The 24,699-nt window shown below is 33.4% G+C and overlaps 1 protein-coding gene across 5 annotated transcripts in view; it reads right to left on the bottom strand.

Moving 5' to 3' along the window:
- The window catches only part of LOC123273970 (rho GTPase-activating protein 26-like), a 29,010-nt gene extending 4,672 nt beyond the window's left edge, over positions 1-24,338 (bottom strand). Inside the window, exons 1-17 of one of the 5 annotated variants that reach the window (XM_044741464.1) lie at positions 23,773-23,893; positions 23,591-23,689; positions 22,538-22,682; positions 19,195-19,352; positions 18,368-18,439; positions 18,198-18,299; positions 16,635-16,745; positions 16,407-16,511; positions 16,145-16,216; positions 14,885-14,951; positions 14,364-14,461; positions 14,185-14,279; positions 11,487-11,568; positions 11,304-11,406; positions 10,622-10,843; positions 10,428-10,533; positions 10,029-10,356 (exon numbers count right to left, since the gene is read on the bottom strand). In XM_044741464.1, the coding sequence (XP_044597399.1) occupies positions 10,029-10,356; positions 10,428-10,533; positions 10,622-10,843; positions 11,304-11,406; positions 11,487-11,568; positions 14,185-14,279; positions 14,364-14,461; positions 14,885-14,951; positions 16,145-16,216; positions 16,407-16,511; positions 16,635-16,745; positions 18,198-18,299; positions 18,368-18,439; positions 19,195-19,197 (1,566 nt within the window). In that variant the 5' untranslated portion in view covers positions 19,198-19,352; positions 22,538-22,682; positions 23,591-23,689; positions 23,773-23,893. Of the gene's footprint in view, positions 1-10,028; positions 10,357-10,427; positions 10,534-10,621; positions 10,844-11,303; positions 11,407-11,486; positions 11,569-14,184; positions 14,280-14,363; positions 14,462-14,884; positions 14,952-16,144; positions 16,217-16,406; positions 16,512-16,634; positions 16,746-18,197; positions 18,300-18,367; positions 18,440-19,194; positions 19,353-22,537; positions 22,683-23,590; positions 23,690-23,772; positions 24,010-24,133 lie in introns of those variants that run through there. The other 4 variants (XM_044741465.1, XM_044741462.1, XM_044741466.1 and 1 more) reach the window with 4 other exon arrangements.
- Positions 24,339-24,699: the final 361 nt, after the last annotated feature.

Genomic DNA, 24,699 nt, shown 5'->3' with positions numbered 1-24,699 from the left:
AATTAGCTGCCGCTCTTCCTTCTGGTGGCTAAGATGTTATTTCTTTCTTCTAGATTCTGTCTTTCGCTTTTTTCCTCTCAATGGATCGCAACTCTGTAAGCACTTTTGTAGCAAAAGTGCTTGTGGCGTTCCAGGCAGCTTTTGACGACAACATTGCTTCTACTATTGATTCTGGTTGGGTTCTCTTTTTCAGAATCTTCTCTAACTCATCGCGCTGTTGGTTGAAACGTGGACACACAAAAAAACATGCTCCGCATCATCATTGACCCCTGGACAGGACGGGCACTCTGGGGTATCATCGTGCTTAAAGCGGTGAAGATACTTCCGATAACATCCGTGTCCTGATAACATCTGCGTTAAATAATAGTTGATCTCACTGTGACTCCGGTTGAACCACACATCAATCCGAGGTATGAGACGGTACGTCCACTGAGCTTTCTCTGCAGAATTCCACTCCTGTTGCCATCTTGCGATGCTGTGTTTCCGTTCTTCTCTTCTAAGTTCTTCAGGGCTCAGTGTGGTTGACCTTTTTCGTTGATATAGGTTCCGTCTTTCCTCAGCTAGGACTCTGAGAGGCAGAGTACCGGAAATAACACACACTGCTTCCTCTGATATTGTGCGGAAGGCGCTAGTTACTCGTAGGGCACTCAGTCGATATACTGGTCCAGCCTTTCTCCATGATTCTTGCGTCTTTAGTGCGTCGGCCCAAATGGATATTCCGTAAGTGAGCACTGATGTGACTACTGATGACAATAATAGCCTCCTGCTCTGCTTTGGGCTTCTGACGTTCGGCATCAGTCGTGCGAGACTAGCCCTCACTACTGACGCTTTGGCACTGACATGTTCCACTTGCTGCTTGAAGTTGAGTCGGGCATCAAGCATCACTCCCAAATATCGGATATAAGGTTGTGATGTGATTTCTTGTTCGCCGACTTTCAGCTTAATGGTCTCTACCACTTTTCTGCTGGTAATAAGCACTGCCTCAGTCTTGTGTTGCGCCAGTTGCAGGTTCACTGCGTCCATCCACCGGTTAACGCGCTCAAAAGTGAGATCGAACATATGGTTTATCTCGTCCAGGTGTTTGGCAACGATCACTACGGCTACGTCATCTGCATATGCTACGAGTTTGACGTTTCTTGGCAGAGTTAGTCTTAATAGACCGTCATACATAATATTCCACAGGAGCGGATCTAGAACTGAACCTTGTGGTACACCTCCAGTAATATCATACTCCCTCGGACCGTTCTTCGTGTCATACTTCAGGACCCTGTTTTCAAAGTAGCTTGCTACGATCTTAAGAAGGTATTCTGGTACATTCTTCTCTTGGAGGGCCTGCATGATGCATTCCCAATTGGCGGAGTTGAAGGCGTTTCTGATGTCTAGAGTCGCCACCAGGCAATACTTCTTCATTCCACCCTTCCATCTGGTTCCTGCGATTGCTTCCTTGGCCGTATTAACAACTAGTTTGATTGCGTCCAGGGTTGATCGTCCTTTCCGAAATACATACTGATTGTCTGCCAGGAGTGGGTCGACTACTGCTTCAATTCTCTGGTGAATTATGCGTTCAAATATCTTACCCGCTGTATCTAGCATGCAAAGTGGGCGGTAAGATGACGGTTCATCCGGTGGCTTTTTCCCTTTAGGAAGCAGCACTAACCGTTGCTGTTTCCACTTTCGAGGAAAAATCCCTTCTTTGAGGCAGGTGGTGTAAACATCCAGGAATAATGCCGGTGCTGCCTTTATAGCTGTTTTTAAGGCAATATTAGGGATTCCATCTAATCCTGATGCTTTATTATTCCCTACGCGTTTGCAAGCCTCCGTCAGTTCTTCTTCCATGACAGGTGAAATGTCCTCCAGTTCGCCTTGAGCTAACTGGTAATGAAGCTCGCGTTGCTGCGGAAACAGCGCGGTAACGATTCTCTACTGAAGTTGTGGGCATGTGGGTGCCGGCATTTGTTTGACTTTTAGATGAGTCATGACCACCTTGTACGGTCTACCCCACAGGTCTTTGTCCACCTCGTTGATGAGCTCTTTCCAGCATTGCCTCTTACTATCCTTGATGGCTTTGTTCAATGATCGACGGGCTTTTTTGTACTCTGCGACCAGCTCCGCAGAATTAGGTCGTCGATAGCCACGCTGGGATATTCTTCTTTTCTTTAGACACTCTTTCCGAAGAACGCTAATGTGGTCGTTCCACCAGTGTACTACCGGGCATTGGCTTATGCTGCGTTTCTGGACCATACTTGCGTCACAGGTCGGGTCGGTTCGGGTTCGATTCGGTTCGGATTCGAGTTCGATTCAGTTCGGGTTCGTTTTGGGTCGAAAGGTTCGAAATTCGGGTCGGTTCGGGTTCGATTCGCTTCGGATTCGAGTTCGACAACTCTTTTCATCAGGTCCTTGGTCATTTCTTCTGCGGATCCAGTAGTAATCGGTTCACTATTCAGGGCTATTACCAATGTGCTTGTTTTAAAAGACGTTTCCATCCAATGGTATTGAGTGACTTGATTGGTCTTCTTGTATTCCGGTCATGTGATATTTCCCAGAGAATTGCCTTGTGGTCACTGGCTGTGTAGATATCCATCACCTTCCAGTCGTATTTCCCACTGATGAGGCTGCTGCTGACGAAAGTGAGATCTACAATAGAGCTTGCTTCTCCTTTAGTATAGGTTGGCGTATCACCACTGTTGAGCTGGACTACATCTAGTGTAGTAAAAGCTTCTAGTAGTGCTTTTCCTCGCGCATTGGTCTGCTTGCTGCCCCAGTCTACTGCCCAGGAGTTGAAGTCACCGGCAATCGCGAATGGATAATGTTGCTTGGCGTCCTCGGTCAGTTTGTCCAAGAATTCAGTGAATTCAACAATAGATAGGCTAGGTGGTGCATAACAGCTGTAGAAACGGATGCCGTTAACTGTTGCTGCTACAAAGCCGGCATTATCATTGTTAACTATCCTCTGGAAGGGATGCTTACCACAGGACCAGATGACAGCCTTGGCGGTGCTGTCAGATTCCCAAGGCTGGGTATTCAGGTGTCTGTATGGCTCTGCTATCATTACTAAGTCTAACTCTAGTTCTCTTGCTGTTTGCATAAGCAGATCATGTGCAGCTTCGCAATGGTTTAGGTTTAGCTGCAATATCTTCATGTCTGTTTGTTTGTTATCTTCTGGAGTGCCTCTTTAAATACTGGGCACCTGGATGCGCCGGCATGATGGGCCGCGTTCTCCGCACTTTGGTCCGCGCATAATACACATTTCGCTGGGTTTTTGCATTCAGCAATCTTGTGTCCCTCTTGTCCGCACCTAATACATAGCTTAGACCGATCCACATTGCTCTTGCACTGGGATCCATGGTGTCCAAAGTGCCAGCACTTGAAACATTGGATTGGTCTCCTCGTAGCTCTGATTCGGCAGTTGGCCCAGCCGATCCGGACTTTACCGCTTTCTGCCAATATCTTCCGCGCTGCAGCTGCTGCTAGTGTCACAACAGCTGTCTGAGTACCTCTGTAGGCCTTACGAATCTTAATTGTCCCTAGTGGTATCTCGCAGGTTTCTCCGATTACCGTTCGCAAGGCGGCCTGAATATCCTCCTTGGTTGTGGTATCGTCAAGATCTCGGATTTCGACGTCTTCCTGTGGTCCTTTGCAAATTACCTTCGCGTCTTCTTGGAGGATGCCCGCGATGGTCTTCTGTAAGGCTTGGCCTCGGTCAGTGCTCTTCCTCGAAAGCGTAATCAGCAAGCTCCCGGTCCTAGTTCTTTGGATCTTATCCACTGTAGTACGGACCTGTTCGTCAGGGACGTCTTGCTTTATTTGCTTCAGAATCTCAGCATACTTTGCCGTCTCTGCTGGGCGGATGATCAGTGCGTCCGGCCTGATCCGTTTGCGCGGTTTTTTCCGCTTAGGCTCTGGCCTGGGCTCCTTCGGCGGTTGCTTCTGGAGCTTTTCTTTTGCTTTCTCTCTCTTGGACTTCCTTGACTGGACTTTTTGCCACTCATTCACCTCCTTTTTTTCGCCGTTCTGTGTTACCGCGTTTTTCGGAGGACTTGGTTCAAGGTCCTTCTTCTTCTTAGTACGGCTGGTCATTGAGTCTGGGGAATTTCGCTCCTTCTTTTTCCCAGGCCTGATATCAGTTCCAGTTTCCTCACCGTCTTCGACAACTGACTCGACGTCACCCTCGCCACCTGTGTCCATCTCTTCGACAAACGTGTCGGCTTTTGCAGGTGAAACCGCTGTCGCACTCGTCTTCATCACGACATTACCCTATTGCTGTTGGATGTTCTGCCACTCTTTGTCCAATTTCTTGAACCTTCTCAGGGCACTGCAGATGTTCGTCGACTTCGACTTGATCTCCTTGTGGACATTTTGCTTGGTTTGGAGAAAGTCCTGCAGTCCACTGACTAGCTTCTCCAGATGTACCAGAGCATCTGTCCTCTTCATGTTTGCACTAAGTAGCAGTGCGTCTTGCTGGGCATGAGGCCCGTTTTCACTCTTGTTTGTTTCCTGTGAATTACTCACACTTTTTGATTTACCAGCGCATCGTACGGAGTGGAGCGGGTTGCCATAACTAGGAACGGGTGTACCCTCGGAGATAGTACTCCTACCCCAGTTCCCTGAGGCCTAGCCGACACTTAGCCAGTCCCGGAATACACGGACGGACTAGACTCGCTCGGAGCGGTGAAGATTCCGATCTCTAACACTCACTGCGTACTTCTTGATCAAGGCCCGAAGTGGCTGGCTCCTGATCCACTGCTGCAACTTACACCTCGGCAGAGCAAGCTCACATCAGCCGTGGCCTGCATCGTCGGAAACTACGATACAGGTTCCGGTCACTCCCAGTGGGTCACAGCAGAGAACGATCGTCTTGCTAGGTCAGTTAGTGTGACCAACCCATTACAGGGGAGTTTTGTCCACGGGAGCTTATTTTGTTTGGTTATTTTGCTTGGCTCCTACCCGCTGTACCTCATCAACTAAGAGATTAAGTGTCATCCAAGGACAGCGAGCATCCTCCCATCCGCTCGGGGAGACGCTTCCGGTAGCAGTTTCTCCTCAGCTCCGAATGTGTGTGTGTGTGTGTGTGTGTGTGTGTGTGTGTGTGTGTGTGTGTGTGTGTGTGTGTGTGTGTGTGTGTGTGTGTGTAAGTATGTGAATCGCTTATAACTTTTGAACGGCTAAACCGATCGGAACCTACCAAACGGCGTTTTAAAGAGTTCCCTTAAACTTAGATTTCCTGTGAATTTGAACCGATTCGGATCGATAGATTTTGAGAAATTTTGAAAAATCTTAAAAAAACTAAGAGAAAAATTTTTTTTTTCAAGTGGTTTTTTTGGAATAACTTTTAAACGGCTTTATCGATCAACTCCAAAAAACTAATCCGCCCTTAACCTTGAAAAACCACGTCGATCACCGCTAATCCGGTCAAAATCGGTTGATTCGTTCGAGAGATATCGTGAACGAAAGAAAACCGAAGTCTTTTTTTCACATAACTTCGACATTTCCTTTTGGATCGTTTTCGATGAAATAGAATAATTTTTAGAGCTCAAAAAACCGCGTCGATCGCCGCCAAAACGTACAAATCGGTTGATTGGTTCGAGAGATATCCTCGGCGAAATATTTGGAAACAAGAATTGTTTCCAAACAATTCTTGTTGCCGCCGGTCCGGTCAAAATCGGTTCATTCGTTCGTGAGTTATTGTCAACGAAAGAAAACCGAAAAAAGTGTTGTTTTCGGAATTACTCCGAAATTCCTGGTTCGATCAAATTAAACTTACAGATTCTTTATGAGGCTTAAAAAATTGCGTCGAATGCTGCCAACTGTGTAAAAATCGGTTCATTCATTCAAAAGTTATTGCGGTTTGAAAATTTGAAAAATTGTGTTTTATCGAACTTCTATCAGACTTTTGAGCTCGAAGAGCTCAAAAGCATAGAAAAGCTATTCTTTTAAGCTCAGAGCTCAAAATAACATATAAATTGTATTTTTGAGCTCGGAGAGCTCAAAAACATCATTAGTGCAATTTTAAGCACCTAGGTATGAAATTAGCGGGAAATTGCAGGAATGGCCTTTAGAGTCTACCGTTTTTCTAATTTTTTTTTTTTTAAATTATAAAATTACGTTTTTTAAATACATAAAGAAACAATTTTAAAGAAAGCCAACAAGTATTTTATTCAAGATTTAAAATTTTTAATGAGAAAAAATTTTTTTTATTTTAATTCTGCACTGAAGAAAAATTAAATTTAATCAAGAGAAAAATTCTTGAACTAAAAAAATAATTTTGAAGAGTTTCATTGTCTTGAATCAAGACGAAAAATTTTTGAATTAAGTAAAATTTACTTTAACCGAAAAAAATTTCTTAGTTCAAGAATTTTTCTACTCAAATCAAGAAGATGAAATTCTTCAAAATTATTTATATGATTCAAGTAAATTTTATTTTCTGTGTACTAGTATGACGAATTCAATATACTACAAAAAAAATAATTTTCTGTCATGAAAAACTTGAAATCTTGAATCAAATACTCGTTGACTTTCTTTTTCCAAAAATAAAATACTACTTAGTTTATCTTATTTATTTTTTTTCAGACACGGATATTACATGACAATCTATTTGAAATATAAAGGCTCAGACACTTTGCTGATTCTGTATAAGAGCAAAATCAGGTCAAGTGGACCGCCCTTTTCCACTTGATTATTAAATTTAGGTATGAATATTTTTTCATGAAATATTTACTATGAACAATTAATTCCTAAAACAGTTTTTGAAAATTTTCATTTTAACATTTTTTTTTTTAATGAAAATTTTTATGACTTTTAATTAAAAAGTCAATAAATAAAAAGCTATTAAAGATATTTTAATGAAACTTTCACGATTCATAGTTCAATAGTTGTACTTTGATATGATATATAAAAGTTCAAATTATTTATTGATTTTCATATTGTTAATTAACTTTTAAGTTAACAAATGAAAATTTCAATGACTTCTCCCTCAAAAAATAAAATTTTTTTTTCTTGGTATTATGCACTAAACATCAAAGTAACAGAATTCGCAAAAAAATTTGACTGCTCGCGGTTAGATTGAACAAACAAAATTTATTTATGACGGGCGGTGAGCGCTGTCGATACGGCGCGCTGCCGCGCGTCATTCACTTAGCTTTAAATCTACTCAATAATTGTAAATAAAAAGCAATACTTTATTTTTTTTATAAAATTAATGTTATTTAATGAATAATTTTATTAAAACACATGACATAAAATTAATTAACAAAATGTTTTTCTTATTATTTAATAAACGAAGAAATTAAACCAGGTATAATTTAATTATAAATCTATCGGTATTGCGTTATTTTTTTTTTTTAAAGACTTTATTTGTAATAATTTTATTGTCTTTGAAAAAAAGTTTGCACTCAAGTGATGTATTATCTAAAACTTTATAAAGATGACACTGTCTTGTATTTTTAATTGTTACAGATTACTCATACCGGGATTTATATTGTTGTTAATGAGCGTCATGGTCTTGTTGAAAGCAGAAACCAAAATTAACTTTTTTAAATGATTTTTCAGCCCATTCAAACAATAAATTTCTATTAGTTATGAGCTTTTTTGACAAGTGTCAAAAGACAAGCTTATCGTGCGTATTCAGAGGGATAATGATAAGCATATAACTAATGGGATTTCATTGTTTGAATGGACTGAAAAATCATTTAAAAAAGTTAATTTTGGTTTCTGCTCTCAACAAGACCATCACGCTCATTAACAACAATATAAATCCCGGTATGAGCAATCTGTAACAATTAAAAATACACGACAGTATCATTTTTATAAAGTTTTAGATAATACATCACTCGAGTGCAAACTTTTTTTCAAAGACATTAAAATTATTACAAATAAAGTCTTTAAAAAAAAAAAATAACGCAATACCGATAGATTTATAATTAAATTATACCTTGTTTAATTTCTTCGTTTATTAAATAATAAGAAAAACATTTTGTTAATTAATTTTATGTCATGTGTTTTAATAAAATTATTCATTAAATAACATTAATTTTATAAAAAAAATAAAGTATTGCTTCTTATTTACAATTATTGAGTAGATTAAAAGCTAAGTGAATGACGCGCGGTAGCGCGCCGTGTCGACAGTGCTCACCGCCCGTCATAAATAAATATTTTGTTTGTTCAATCTAATCGCGAGCAGTCAAATTTTTTTGCGAATGCTGTTACTTTGATGTTTAGTGCATAATACCAAGAAAAAAAAATTTTATTTTTTGAGGGAGAAGTCATTGAAATTGTCATTTGTTAACTTAAAAGTTAATTAACAATATGAAAATCAATAAATAATTTGAACTTTTATATATCATATCAAAGTACAAATATTGAACTATGAATCGTGAAAGTTTCATTAAAATATCTTTAATAGCTTTTTATTTATTGACTTTTTAATTAAAAGTCATAAAAATTTTCATTAAAAAAAAAAATGTTATAATGAAAATTTTCAAAAACTGTTTTAGGAATTAATTGTTCATAGTAAATAGGGTAGAAGTGTCGTTTGTGGACACTGTGCCGTTTTCGGCCATTTATTGTTCAAATAAACGATAGAAATGAATTTATATTAATAAATCATTACAAACTCAATTTGTTTTAATATAAATTTTTTAAAACTCAGCAAAAATATGGTTATACTATTATAATTTTTTATAAATTAATTCAAATGTTGACTGGCCAAAAACGGTGCTAAGGTTGCCAAAAACGGTACTTCTCCCCTACTTCATAAAAAAATATTCATACCTAAATTTAATAATCAAGTGGAATAAATAATAGTTTAAAAAAACTAAAAACACGCTTTTTATAGAAAACCAAACTAAAAAATAGAAAATAAATTTAAATTAAGAATAGTGTTAAAAATTTCAATAAATATAAATTAATAATAGTGTAAATAAAAAAAATGTATTTTATTTTAAAAAAAGCGTGTGGTGCATGGTGTCAATAGTTATAAATATTTTATTGACAGATATGAGTAGAGTGATTATCATTTTGATAATATCTTAAAAAGCACCCCACGCTTTTTTTAAAATAAAATACATTTTTTTTATTTACACTATTATTAATTTATATTTATTGAAATTTTTAACACTATTCTTAATTTAAATTTATTTTCTATTTTTTAGTTTGGTTTTCTATAAAAAGCGTGTTTTTAGTTTTTTTAAACTATTATTTATTTTTTACTTTTTAGTTTGGTTTATTTATAAAAGCGTGATTTTTTAGTTTTTTTAAACTATTATTTGTTGATTATCAAAAATATTCAGGCGCGCAAATTACCCACGGAGAGTTACATACTGACATACTGACATACTGACATACAAGTGAAGCTAATAATAAAAAATAATTATTTATAAATATTATAAATACGGGGAATCAGAGTTCGATTTCGGAGAGGGAGCCTGAGAAACGGCTACCAGAACCAAGGAAGGCCGCAGGCGCGCAGATTACCCACGGAGAGTTACTGACAAACTGACATACAAACTGACAAACAAACTGACATACAAGTGAAGCTAATATAAAGCGTGTAAATAAAAAAGGGGGTCCACTTAACGTGATCTTGCTCATAAGAGATTATACCATCGTGAATTAAAATTTGAGGAACAACTACATAATGCAACATCTTTAACGTAGTATTAGAGTCCAAAAGCATAGAAAAGGTTTATTTGATTTGGAATAAAACAATTTTCGATACAAAACTTGCGAATTTTCATCCAAAATTATTTTTTCCCAATCATAGAAAACTTTTTTTCAACAAGAAAGTTACTGAGAGAAAAATTTTGATTTTTTCCGCTAAGAAATGAAATTGTTCAAAATTATAATAAAATTTTCTTATTACAGCATTGCTCATTATTTTTTCAAAAGAAATTCTTTTTCTCAGTGTAGTCGTTTAGCTATTGAATTAATTACTAATTACTCATTTCTAATTATTATTTACTAAGAAAGGTATACTGAAACATAAAAAATATGTTTTATCCACCGAATACGATAATGAATGATTTAAAACTTACGTTTGAATGTAATACTGGAATCGAATGCATATTGCATCGATTTAATGGATTACCATTTCCAGATGCACCTGGAATTTCTTCAATATCACGTTTTTCTACTGAAATAGTAGTTAACTTTTGTACTGAATGTGATGGTTGTGTAAATTCGTGAGGTGGTCCAGCTGATATTCTTTCATAATTTTCAATCAATATTTCTACAACTATATTATAAAATTTAATATCCATAATTGACGCAACAGTTTCTTCTTCGGGACGCAATAATGTTGGACCAAAACATACGGCTAAATTTCCAACTGTCATTAAATTTTTATCACATTTATTTGCAATACTAAAGTAGAAAAAATTATTATTAAATCATTTTAAAAAAAATCTTCTAAATTAGATAAAAAGTGTAATTACTTGCGAAGATGTTTTATTAATAACATCAAAATATTAAAATTGGCTTTTGGTAGTCTGTAAACAAGCGTGTGTATATCATGAATACGTGACTCTCTGGACTCTAATTCTATAAATTATCGAACAAATATTAGTCAGTAATGATATTATTAGTAGTTTAATCACTCAAATTTATTAATATATTTTATTAAACTTACTAGCAGCGATTATGAAGCTATTGTAAAAACGGAATGTCATAATTGGTTCGGATAATGTTCTGAGATAAGTTTTGAGCGCACTCGTAATTGTTTTACTTTCCCACTCAAATTTATCATCGAAATTAAGTTTTTCCAATTTTCTTTTATCTAATCCCATAGCCAATAATTTATTTACTTTAGAGGCTACACCTACAACGCGGTAAAGTCCTTGTTCCTCTAAGCCTATAAAAAGAAAAATTTTATTTTTTAGCTAACAGCAAAGCAACGAAATTTTTCATTGAAATATGAAATTTTTTATTTTTTTTTTAAGAAAATAATTAGGTTATTATTTACAAGTGGGGTCAACCCCATTTTGGGCCATAAATAGGTGAAAAATTAACATTTAAAAAATTTTTTTTTGATTCTGTTTATTTTTACGGCCCATTTATGATAAAAAAATGTCGTGAAAGGAAAAAATAAAGATTTCGATAGCTTTTTTGCCTTCAAAAGTTGGAAAAAAAATTGGCTTTGATGTTTTTGGATAAAATTTCTATTTTATCGTTTTTTGATATTTTTGATACATATTTTTTTTGAAAAATACATAAAAAATCGAACAATTTAACAAAAACAAAAAAAAAAATTTAACACGGCCCAGCATGGGTTGACCCCACTTATAAATAATTACCAATAATTGAATACTGACCTCTATTTTCGAGAGCACTTATACATTTAGAAACGAATAAAAATCCAGTTTCATCTAAGACAGTTTCATCTGATTTGGCTGGAGAGCACTGAAATGCATATGTCTAAAAATAAAAACAAAAAAATTTGGAAAATTATTGGGAAATAATCTTACTAGGGCTATGTAATTTTTATTAAAGCTTACGGGTTCTTTTCCATCCATGGCATCCATCCATAATTTCCTATCCTCCTCAGATAAAGCTTGAAATGTATAAGTTATCCCCGGCCTACAATTTCAGTTGAATGTATTAATATTTTTTGATGTTAATATGAATAATCAATATGATTAAGACAATAATGAAAATCTAGTCTCTGGCGTATTTATATAATAGAATGAGTGTTTTAAATTAAATTAAATTTAATATAATTTGGAAAATCATTATCTGAATTTATGTTTCTAAAGTTTTTGAAGTAGTTAAGGTAAAAGACCCAGTTATTGACACTTGCAATTTTATTCTAATTAAAAAAAAAGCCAACTCCAATAAATTAATAAATACAATTTGTGAATTATAAATTTTTAGATAATTGGTTTTTTGAGAACATTTTATTTTTTTAATTACAATAAAATTGCACGTGTCAAACAACTACGCCAGTGTCAGTAACTGGGTCTTTTACCTTATGAATAGATTCGAATTTCGTGAAAAACAAAATTTGTTTATTTATTTATTTATTTATCTAAAAAAAAGTTTTGTAACGAGTAGGGCCGAGAATTTAGTTTTTTTAAAAGAGAGAGACAGAAGATAGGCGTAGCCGAGCTTTCTGATTGGTCGTGATAAATAAATTGTTTTTTGTTTTTCGCAATCAAGTGAAGACAGCAGCTTGAAAAAAAAAATAAAAATTGGATTGCTAATCCAATATGAAAATATGAAAAATATGTCAAAAAAAAACAGGTTAGTTTGCAGATGTCGAGCTGCTTGTAAACAAATACAAGTCTGTACTGCTCAGATAAATAAAGAAGGGAATTTGAAGCACAGTGTTGTGACTGAAATGTTCAATGAAATTAATTTAAAGTGAACAGTGAACAAGCTGGAAATTTCACTGGAGATCGCGTAAAGGAATTTCTCCCGATCTCTATGGTAATTTTGCTGGAGATCGCACTGACGGTCTTTCTGGAGGTCTCGCTGGAGATCACGCTAACGGTCTTTCTGGAGGTTTCGCTGGAGATCATGCTGACGGTCTTTCTGAAAGTCTTGCTGGAGATCACGCTGGCGGTCTTTCTGGAGGTCTCGCTGGAGATCACGCTTACGGTCTTTCTGAAAGTCTCGCTGGAGATCACGCTGACGGTCTTTCTGGAGGTCTCGCTAGAGATCATGCTGACGGTCTTTCTGAAGGTCTCGCTGGAGATCACACTGACGGTCTTTCTGGAGGTCTCGCTGGAGATCACGCTGACGATCTCGCTGGGGATCACGCTGACGGTCTTTCTGGAGGTCTCGCTAGAGATCACACTGACGGTCTTGCTGGAAATCACACTGATGGCGGTCTTTCTGGAGATCACGTTGACGGTCTTTCTGGAGGTCTCTTTGGAGATCCCGCTGACGGTCTCGCTGGAGATCGCGCTGACGGTCTTGCTGGAGATCACACTGATGGGGGTCTTTCTAGAGATGACGCTGACGGTACTGCTGGTGATTTTCATGATTAGAGTAATATGGTCAGCAAACTAATCCGCATAACGTTCAGCGAGATGAACAGCAAAAGCGTCAGTTAATGACCATTTGAAGTCACTAATTAAATAAGTATTCAAGTTAGTAGTTAAGTTAAATCACCAGCGAGACCGTCAGCGTGATCTCCGATGAGACCTCCAGAAAAATCGTCAACGTGATCTCCAGCGAGACCGTCAGCGTGATTTCCAGCGAGACCTCCAGAAAGACCGTCAGTGTGATCTCCAGCGAGACCGTCAACGAGACCGTCAGCAAGAGTTTTAGCGAGACCTCCAGAAAGACCGTCAGTGCGATCTCCAGCAAAATTACCAGTGAGATCGGGAGCAATTTCTTTACGCGATCTCCAGTGAAATTTTCAGCTTGTTCACTGTTCACTTTAAATTAATTTCATTGAACATTTCAGTCACAACACTGTGCTTCAAATTCTCTTCTTTATTTATCTGAGCAGTACAGGCTTGTATTTGTTTACCAGCAGCTTGACATCTGCAAACCAACCTGTTTTTTTTTGTCATATTTTTCATATTTTCATATTGGATTAGCAATCCAATTTTTTTTTTTTTTTTTTTTTTTTTTTTTTTTCAAGCTGCTATCTTCACTTGATTGCGAAAAACAAAAAACAATTTATTTATCCCGACCAATCAGAAAGCTTGGCTACATCTATCTTCTGTCTCTCTCTTTAAAAAAAACTAAATTCTCGGCCCTAACTCGGTTACTAACAAGTATATCCTTATCATAAACTGGTTTTGATATTTTTTCAGTAAGAGTTATTTATGATTTAAATAATTGAAAGAGTAAGGAAAATTTTTTGACGAGCATATTAATATTTCTAAAGGAATTTTTATTGTTAAATTTGGTATCATCAGAAAGTTCTTGATAAAAATTAGTGCTTTTTGGTTTTATATATTTTTTAGCAGTCAATTTTTTATGTCAAGTTTTTTGGGGAGTTTTAAATAGTTTCTTAGTTCTATAAATTTGTTTCTTAAAATTTGTCCATTAAATTATTCGTAATTGATCCTGTGATAGCAGTATTTTTAAAATTTATGTAAAAAGTACCCAAACTATGTATGGTGTGATTGTAAATATCAAAGTCATTATGACAAAGTTTTCTTATTCATAATACGTGAATCTCGTCAGCCACGTAGTGACTGCAAATTGCTAGTTTATTATTAAGCAATTAATACTTACTTATCTGATGCTGTAATATCGAAACAAAATCTTTTTTCAATGGTATCGGACATACGACGAGTACAGCTTGCTAATATTAAAGTTTCTTTGTTACTCTATTAAAAAAAATGATTGTAATGATTATTAAGAACAAGTGGATGGATAGGAGTGAACTTAATCAATTAATTTTTATGACTTACGAATTTTCCAGTTAACTGATTGTACGGTATCATAATGAATTCCTTTGTATTTTTTTGGTATGTACAATACTGTTTTGTCCAACCTGCACCAAACGCTTCTGAAAGCAGAAAAATTGATCTTTGTTAATCTTAAATTTTCATTACTAAAAAATTCTATATGAATTTTTCTGATTCCACTCCATTGTTTTAAAGATTATATGGATTTCTTTTAATAGTTATTTTTTTTTTATTTTATTTTTACTGATTTAATCTACTAAACTATGCGGAAAAAAAAACCCTCAAAAACTTTGGATTGACTCAGGCTAAAATGAACTTAGTAATGATCCTACTGCGTCAAGTTTTGTAAACCTAAAAAATCTTATATACAGATATTATTTTTTTAATAAGAACATTATTAAAATTTGTAACTTTTTCAATTCACAAGTATAAATGCATTTAACAAAAAAAAAAGAAGCGACTAAACATGGAGGGAGAAAAAATTTATTTAAATGAGATGCTAAATGGAATTAATTAAAACTTACTTTTTTCCATAAGAAATAAATATCCTTCTCTTGAATATAATTTACTTATACCAGATTCAACTGCAGACTAAAGAAAAAAACATAAATTGTAAGATTAAAGGTGTACATTTTCTTAACAACAGCCCAAATAATAATATAGTATCATGAATATTAACAATTTATCTTGTAATAGTATTAATAATAATAATAATAATAATAATAATAATAGCGTATGAACTTTGACTTAAGGGGTCATTTTGGTTTGTATTTTTCAAAAAAAAATTTTATTTTATTTTTTTACATTTTTCAAAATGATATATATCTAAAAGTATTGTGTTAAAATTTTTAAGTGATCGGACTACTGTAACTATATATCATTTTACGATGCTTATATGGGTGTTCAAGTGGAAGAAAATCAAATTTTTGAAAAGGCTAAAGGAATTTTGTATAGTGCCGGCATGGCTATTTGACTTTAGGTAAGATTTTGTTTTTTTTTAATTAACAAAACTTTCAATGCGTTTGTCTCAGAACTATGTTTTTTTGGCTTACGAACATGATAGGTATCTACAAAATAGGGATCTTTAAAACTACAGATGCGATTTTAATGAAATTTAAACCTCATATTCTACATAGTAGTAGCAATGACCCGAACTACAACCAAACCAAAATTTTGATTTTTACTATTTTTTTAGGACTAAAAATTGTGAAATAAGCCTCATTTTTCAGTTTTTTTTTTAATGTCCGCAATTTTGATATTTATCAATAAATATTAATCTCCGTAGCTGGTGCAATAATTACTCATATATTGAAGGTAAATAATTTTGGTTTTTGTGTTTTAAATGAACCGTTATCAAGTTATCATGTACGCCGACGACATACCAAATTTTGGAGGAGCTTCGTTCACCCGTTGTTTATTCACAAAAATAAATTTAGATAATTTTTGTGTTATTCAAGAGTGTATTTGTTGAGCTGAATAAATTTTATATTAATGTATATAGTAGTTTCTGTGTGAAAAAATCGTGAATATTGTTTTTTTTTTTTTCGAGCGCCGGAACCAGAATGATCCTTAAATCATTTATAAATTTTGTAAGTGTATGTTAATTAAAAAATAATGTCCAAAAATAATGTTAATGCATTTTCATAAATGTAAGATTGTTTTTGTTGTTGTTTACTTTTAATTTCTCAAGCATATTGGCTATCTTTTGATTTATAATTTCTATTATTATTATTATTACACATGGATAACGAAAAATCATAAAATGTATTTTTTTTTTCATTTACCTTTTTCATATCCTTCATTTTGTTCATAAGCGATTCAGTTTTATCTCGAGTGGCAAGGAAATTTTCTCGAGTCTTGTAAAAAAAAAACACACACACACAAGGTAATCTACGTTATCAAGTTAATTCACATGCAGTTACTTAATAATTTCAGTAAAATAATTATTAAATACAAAAATGACTTTAGTATTTTGAGTTAAAGTAATTTAGGATATGCTATTAACAATCAATTAATTGTAATAAAATATTATTTTTAATGAAATACCTTCTGTATTTTTAATTGTAATTCGGTCATGTATGGTTTGAAATCTTTTGCTACTTCATGGCCTTGATGATAGAAAGTTAACCACCCAAACATAAAACCCAGAAGCTGTAAAAATTTCATTATAAAATTAAATTAATTAAAAATAGTAATTATTATAAAATATTAAATTGATTTATGATATTAAAGTATGACGAGTGTGTTCATTTAAAATTGATGTATTGGTCTCACCGTTTCTACAAATTCAAACTTTTTTCGTTCTTGAACTTCTTGCAACAAGAAAACATACTCTAAGCTAGCTTGACAAAAATGTCTTTCAGCCATATCAAGCGTTGCATCAGCCTGAAAAACAATAAATATTGTTATAAATCAAAATTTTTTTCAATTGTACTACAGTGGACTCTCGATAACTTGAACCTCAAGGGAAGTGATAAAAACTTCGAGTTAACGAGTTTTCGACTCAACAAGATGTTCGAAATTTGCAAGTAGATTAGACCAAAAATTAACAAAACAATTGATTTCTGTTATATGAAGCATATTTATTTAAAAAAATTATCAATTATCAAGGTAAAAAATATTACATAGTCTGTTATTTTTTTTGAAGTAAGGAATTCTCAGATTTTTTATCAATTAATTTTTCGAGTTTAAAAAGTAAATCGTACATGATCCTCAATGTCAATACATCTTTCAACATAGGATCGTAGTGTATCAACTGCTTCTCTAGCTTGTTTAGTTATAATTGCTGGTTCAGAATTAGATAAATCAGCGTCATCGAGGTCATCTGGATTAACAGTATCATTCTGATTTACAATATCAATTATTTCAGCATCAGTCAGTGTTCCAGTGGTCGCTAGATCGTCATCACAAGTCACGTAATCTTCGAACTGAACTTCTATGTTTTGAAGTTGATTCCAATTTGCTTGTAATTCATCTAAATTAGCATCTTCAAGAACTTCTTCAAGAACATCTTCAGGAGTAGACGAATTAAGTGGCATCGAAAATCCGCAACTGTTAAAGCAATTCGATATTGTTCTTGCAGATACACTCCTCCACGCTTTATCTGCCATCCTCATTGCCTGCAGTACAGTAATAGGTGAATTTGACTGTTGTTCCATGTCACTTATAAGTTTTCTTACAACTTCCTTTCTATAATAGGATTTGAAATTTTTAATTATTCCTTGATCTAGGGGCTGAAGTTTAGATGTCGTATTCGGTGGCAGAAATTTAACTTTTATGGTTTTTAATGGTGGAATTACGTTGTGAGCTGTACAGTTATCAATGAAAAGCAATATGTTACGTTTCTCCTTAATCATTTTTTTGTCAATTTTCAGTAGCCATTCCTTGAATATTTCAGATGTCATTCGGGCTTTCGTGTTAGCTTCATATGTCTAGATACGAACAGATTAGCAGTCAACAACTTTGCAAGAAAATAACTTAGAGAGAAAATATACACTAGAAACAAAAATGTAAGAAGCATTGAACATTCCTACAGGAATTAAGATTTGATTGCTATAAGCCTGGAAAGTTCGGAGAAAAACGTCTTTAAATTTTACTAACTTCGACTTATAGAGATTCACTTTTAAAATTCGAGTTATAGAGTATAAATATGCCTTATCGATACTGGAAGGGAAACGATACTAAGTTCGAGTTACAGAGTCTAAATAATTCGAGATATCGCGTATTTAAGAGTTCAGCGGAAGGGAATACAAATTTTTTTCGAGTTACTGAGGATTTCGACTTAACGAGGTTCGAGTTATCGAGAGTCTACTGTACTTTCAATTTAGCATCAATTACCTCTTGAAGAACGTTATCTTGCTTCTTTGTTGAAAGACTTAGATAACGTTCTTGGCTTTGACAAAATTTAACCGTTTGTTTTTCGAATTTCTTTTTTCCTTCCTAGAAAATATTTATATTAAATTTTAAAAATAGAACAACAGAATGGTAGTAGAAAACATGTTCTTTACCTTAACTCCACCGATATGTTCTTTCCTAAAATTTTCTAATGGCAGTATTATTTGGTCATAGGCTCGTTCAAGCTGAAAAAAATTGATATACGGTCATTCTTTTTTGTATGATTGTTCATGTTCGTCAATGTTTAATCTTAATTACTCAATTCTAAAATAATCTTATAATCTACATAATTAAAAGAGCAAAGAAAATTTTTTTCGCCTGCGTATTTATATGATAAAATAAGTTTTTCAATTAAATTTAATATCATAGGAAAGGTCTTAGCTTGAATTTGTACTTTTTTAATCTTTCATATGCTTTTCAGCAATAGTTTATTTATCACGAGTATATTATTATTTTTAAAGAAATTTTTACAATTAAATTTGGTAGACAGGTCTTGAAAAGAACTTGTGTCTTTTCACGTTTTTAAACATTTTTCAGTGATAGTCAATTTTTTATGCTAAGTTTTTGGAGGAGTTTTAAATAGTTTGTTGGTTCTTTAAATTTGTTCCGTCAAATTTGTCCATTACATTATTTGTAATTGATGCTATGATAGCACTATTATTTTTAAAATTTACTTAAAAAGTACCTAAACTACGTATAGTGTGATTATGAATATCAAAAAATTATGTAGTCAAAGTTTCCTTATTCATAATCCGTAAATCTCAGCAGTCGTATAGTGACTGCAGGTTGTTAGTGTTATATTAAATCATAAATAAACAGATTGCGACTTGTAGGAATATTAATTAAGATGTGAAAAAATCTGTACAGAATAATATATTCATCCATGATTTTTTGGATTTAATCTTAAATACAATAGTTTATTAAGTATAATTGAGCTTACCATACGATCCCTTTCATCTTCAATTGAAGCAATTAATTTACTAAATTCCTTTAAGCTTTGTGATATATGTAATTCATCTTCAGTTTGTGTTTCTCCAATACACTCAAAACTGAAGTTTTGTAAGGTTTTCGAAAATGCTCTTTGGGCCCTCGATAAATCTGTAAAAGATATAGAGAATGTATTTTTATTTACCATGTATTTTATTAATGTGATCAACTACTCAAGTCAAAGAAAACTGCTGTTGTAAGCTGATTTAAGCTAGTGCGCGATTAATATAATGTGAAGAAGAGATAAGTTTCAACCACTAAAATTTTCGTTCGTTTCTAAATTACTATAATAGATGACTACTTGACCAATATATTTACTGTCTAAATATATTATAGAATAAAATAATGAAAAATTTGAAATAACAATTTTTGAAAAAAGATTTTTTTTGACATCGAGAAAGGTGAATTATTGATTGTTTTAATATCACTGAAAGTATTTTTGTTCAGTTGATATGGCTTAACTTATTTTATAAGCTTTATACAATTTTGTAAATTTGATTTACCTGAAAAAGTTACTACATAAAGTTTATAAAGTCATTTAAATTTGTGAACTTTTACAAAATTTACTATAATATATCAATTATTGTGGAATAAAATTATGGAAATAAAAAAAATTAGTTTATAGGAATTTATTTTCTCAAATTCGATTTCAATATATTTATAAATTTGTTTATGTAGTGAGAGAAAAAATGGATTTTGAAAAAAATGAGCAATGTTGTAATAAGAAATTAATTTGTTGAAAATTTGAAATAATTCTATTTCTCAGCGGAAGAAATCAAACATTTTCTTACAGTAACTTTCTTTTTGAAAAAAAGTTTTCTAAATTTGAGAAAAAACAATTTTAGATGAAAATTCATAAGTTGCCTATCTCGAATTGTTTTGTTTTTCCAAATCAAATCTTTTTTTTCAACAAGAAAATTACTGTGAGAACAATGTTGATTTCCTTAGCTAAGAAATAAAATTGTTGGAAATTTAACAAATTAATTTCTTGTCACATCAATGATCATTTTTTCAAAAGAAATTTCTTCTCTGCTTAGGATAATTATTCAACAATAAGTATAGTATGAGATATTGAAAAAAATGTTTCTATTTTAAAATTTATTGATTCGCTGACAAAATATTCATGCAAAAATTGATGATTTAACACAATGATCAGCAATTCTTGGTGTAAGCGACTTAATAGAGTTAGATACAGGCGCTGAAACTTTTATTCGGTCATAAATATTACTTATGGCCATTCTTAGTCTGTTAAAACATATGATTGTATGAGTCATTTAATTATAATCACTTATTTAGTTTCTATTATTTTTTATTATGTACAGTCTGAATGAAAGATTACGCTTCTACTAGATTTGCAGTCAATTTAACAAATAAAAAAATTAGGAAAACGGTTGACCCTTAAGGCCATCCCTGCAACTTCCCGCTCATTTCATACTTAAGCACACAAACCTACACTTATTAAGTTTTTGAGCTCTTCGAGCTCAAAAATCTGCTAGAAGTTGAATAAAACACTATTTTTCGAATTTTTAAACCGCAATAACTTTTGAATGAATGAACCGATTTTTTCGTGGTTGGTGGCATTTAACGCAGTTTTTAAAGTCTCATGAAGGACTTTTAAGTTTAAATTGATCGAACAAGGAATTTCAAAGTAATTCCCAAAAAACGATTTTTTTCGTTAACGATAACTCACGAAGGAATTAACCGATTTCGACCAGGCTAGCGGCAATCGACGTGTTTTTTTTAATGTTAAGAGCTGATTAGTTTTTAGAATTGATCGGTCAAGCCGTATAAAAGTTATTCCAAAAAAATCCACATTTCAAACAATTTTTTTTTGCAGTTTTTTTGAGATTTCTCAAAATCTAATGGTTCGAATCGATCCAAATTATGCTCAAAATCTAAGTTTAGTCAAGCCCTTTCGAATGACGCCAACCGCAATGAAATCGGTCAAGCCGTTCAAAAGTTATGAGAGGTTTACATACGGCCGTACACACACACACACACACACACACACACACACATAGTGAGGGCTAGTCTCGCACGACTGATGCTGAACGTCGGAGGCCCAAAGCAGAGCAGGAGGCTATTATTGTCATCAGTAGTCACATCGGTGCTCACTTACGGAATATTCATTTGGGCCGACGCAATAAAGACGCAAGAATCATGGAGAAAGGCTGGACCAGTATATCGACTGAGTGCCCTACGAGTAGCTAGCGCCTTCCGCACAATATCAGAGGAAGCAGTGTGTGTTATTTCCGGTACTCTGCCTCTCAGAGTCCTAGCTGAGGAAAGACGGAACCTATATCAACGAAAAAGGTCAACCACACTGAGCCCTGAAGAACTTAGAAAGGAAGAACGGAAACACAGCATCGCAAGATGGCAACAGGAGTGGAATGCTGCAGAGAAAGGTCGGTGGACGTATCGTCCCATACCTCAGATTGATGTGTGGTTCAACCAGAGTCACGGTGAGATCAACTATTATTTAACGCAGATGTTATCAGGACACGGATGTTATCGGAAGTATCTTCACCGCTTTAAGCACGATGATACCCCAGAGTGCCCGTCCTGTCCAGGCGTCAATGAAGATGCGGAGCACGTTTTCTTTGTGTGTCCACGTTTCAACCAACAGCGCGATGAGTTAGAGAAGATTCTGAAAAAGAGAACCCAACCAAAGTCAATAGTAGAAGCAATGTTGTCGTCAAAAGCTGCCTGGAACGCCACAAGCACTTTTGCTACAAAAATGCTTACAGAGTTGCGATCCATTGAGAGGAAAAGAGCGAAAGACAGAATCTAGAAGAAAGAAATAACATCTTAGCCACTAGAAGGAAGAGCGGCAGCTAATTCCTCCCCCCGCGAAGAAATGCCTTACGGCGGTACCATGGGGGATCAGAGGATAGAAGAGAAAGGGGTTTAGGGTTTAGTGGGTAGGGGCATCAGCGTCGAGTTTTAGTATGACGCTGCGTCGAGTCGCCACATATCCAGGCCAAACAGCTATGCCTAGAATCCGTAAAAAGGATTCCCCCCCCCCTAAGGAAAAAAAAAAAACACACACACACACACACATACAGACGTACGGACATCATCGCGGAAACATTCGGGGAGGCTTCCTAGAACCTCAAAACGTCAACATCCGTTGAAAACTCTATTTTCGAAAAACGGGGTGAAACCAATAACTTCCCGATTTTTGAAAATTTTCAATTTTCTTAGCGGGAGTGAAGAACAAAAAAAACAACACGTGATCAATTTTAATAATTATTCATAGACAGAAAAATGCACACGTAATAATAATTATATTCTACCTTAGCAATTTTTTTTATCCATTTGATGATACGTTTTTGAAGTTAAGTCAAAACCCGATTATGAATCATTTTTTGTTCAAAATAAATAGAGTAATAAAAAATCTGACAACCGGTTTACCCTGCAGACTAGCCCTAAAACTTCTCACTGAGTTAATAGAATAAATTTTTATAAAAATTATTTCACAGAAAAAAAATTCTTGGCTGAAGATAAATGTTTTTAGTTCAAAAAAATTTTTTTTTTGTTTACAAAAAGAAAATCCAATTTTTTGAATGTATAAATTGAAAATTAATTTCAGATATTTAATAATTTTTAGAATTTTTTAACAAATAAATTATGGAAAAAAAAAATCGAAATTTTAAAAAATTAATAATGTAATTTTTTAAAAATAATTTTTTGGAAAAAATTTGTTTGTTAAAAATTATTAAAAAATGATCTGCTAACTAAAAAGTCATTGCTAACTTTAATGTCATATGTATAACATTTTTAATTTTTCATTGGAGCAATTTTTTTTTTTCGAGTTCTCATTTTTTTAATTTTTCTTCTATCAATTTATTTTATTTATTTGTTTCAAGAATTATTTATGACACACTTTAAGATATCCGTGACTTCGCGCAGTAGTTAGCATCTCAACTTAGCAATTATAAGGACCTAGATACGATCCCAAGGGTCAATGCAATTCTCATCAATTATATTTCTCAATAATTAATGTCTATATTTGAAAATCAATTATTTGAACGCATGAAACGTTAAATCATTAAAAATTAAATGTGTCATTATTGACTAGACAATTTTCACAAATTGAAAATTAATTTTTTTGCTACAGCAACACAAAAATGTTTCTTGAACTAAGATAGATTTTCTGGAAAAATTGACTAAATTTTCCTGGACTAATAAATGATTTTATCTCCATTCATAGAAGTAAGAAAGAAAACATTTTTCTTGGCTCAAGTATTTTTTTTTTGTTTTTTTTTTTTGTTTTTTTTTTTTCAGTGCAGAAGTGATTGAAGTCAAGTGACAAACAAATAAAATTTTTAAATTTGATTAAGAATTACTTTTGATGAAATCTTTATTCAAGTAGAAATATCAATTGAGTCTGAATAAATAAAAACGCAGAATCACTCGTAAAATCGAGAACGTTAAAAATTAGCAATCTAAAAAATAAACATATCAATAGTAGTGATGCATTATAAATTACAATAAAATTATAGAATTATATTTGTTAATATAAACTTACTTTTAGCAGCAACCAACAATTCTTTAACTTCTTTAATTAATCGTTTTATTTGTTGGCTGGTTTTATCCAATTCACGTTCATGATAATGTAAATTCTCTCGAAAAAATGGACTGTCTGTCAGACAATCTGTGAATTCCAGAGGCTTTAATCCAATACCCATTGTTGACAACTTTTTTTTAACTCGAATATCTTGTTATTTAGACGATGACAGAAATAACATTAGTAATCAGTAATAACCTAATAACAATAATTAAAAATACATTAAGATGTACTGAATAAATTTAGTTTCACATTAACACAAGCAATCATATTTTGATTATTTCTTATGATTAATTGGTTTTTAATAAAACTTTTGATATACCAGCAAATAGTTAAATGTTTACACGGTTGGTTAAAAAAACAATGTTCACAAATGAATAATGACAAGTCAATGGAAAATTAAGGTCAAAAAATTGTACTTTACACTGTAGTTTTTTATCCTATAAGAATGATCAATTGATAGACATGAGCAACGTGAAATAATTGATAATTGTCATTCGATTATTTAAATATCGATATCCAAGGGTATGATGCTGACTCAAGATTGCTTTCTTTTATAAACTTTACAATTCGCTAGATGGCATAACTGGTCTGTGTAGATGATAAAGTTAAAATCTCTTGAACTTTATTATTGGTTACTGGCCAGACGTGGGTTCCAATCTCAACTCTTTTTTCAGAAAGAAATCTGTGAGGTTTTTCAGTTTTGACTTTTTGTTTTGGTTTCAGTATGGTTAATATTTAGTTATATTTAAATGAATCAACAAATGCACTGAAATAATGAAATCAAATGAAAAATAATAAAATCATATGAAATAATCATCTCTAATCTTTACCTGAAATGTTACGGCTTCTGCGAGGTAACTGAAGTTAGATGATGAAATTATCGCC

This window comes from Cotesia glomerata, unplaced genomic scaffold, assembly GCF_020080835.1.
Source record: "Cotesia glomerata isolate CgM1 unplaced genomic scaffold, MPM_Cglom_v2.3 scaffold_18, whole genome shotgun sequence".
Lineage (NCBI taxonomy): Eukaryota > Metazoa > Arthropoda > Insecta > Hymenoptera > Braconidae > Cotesia > Cotesia glomerata.
Note: the sequence above shows the minus strand (reverse complement) of the source record. Positions and strands in the feature narration are given on the sequence as shown.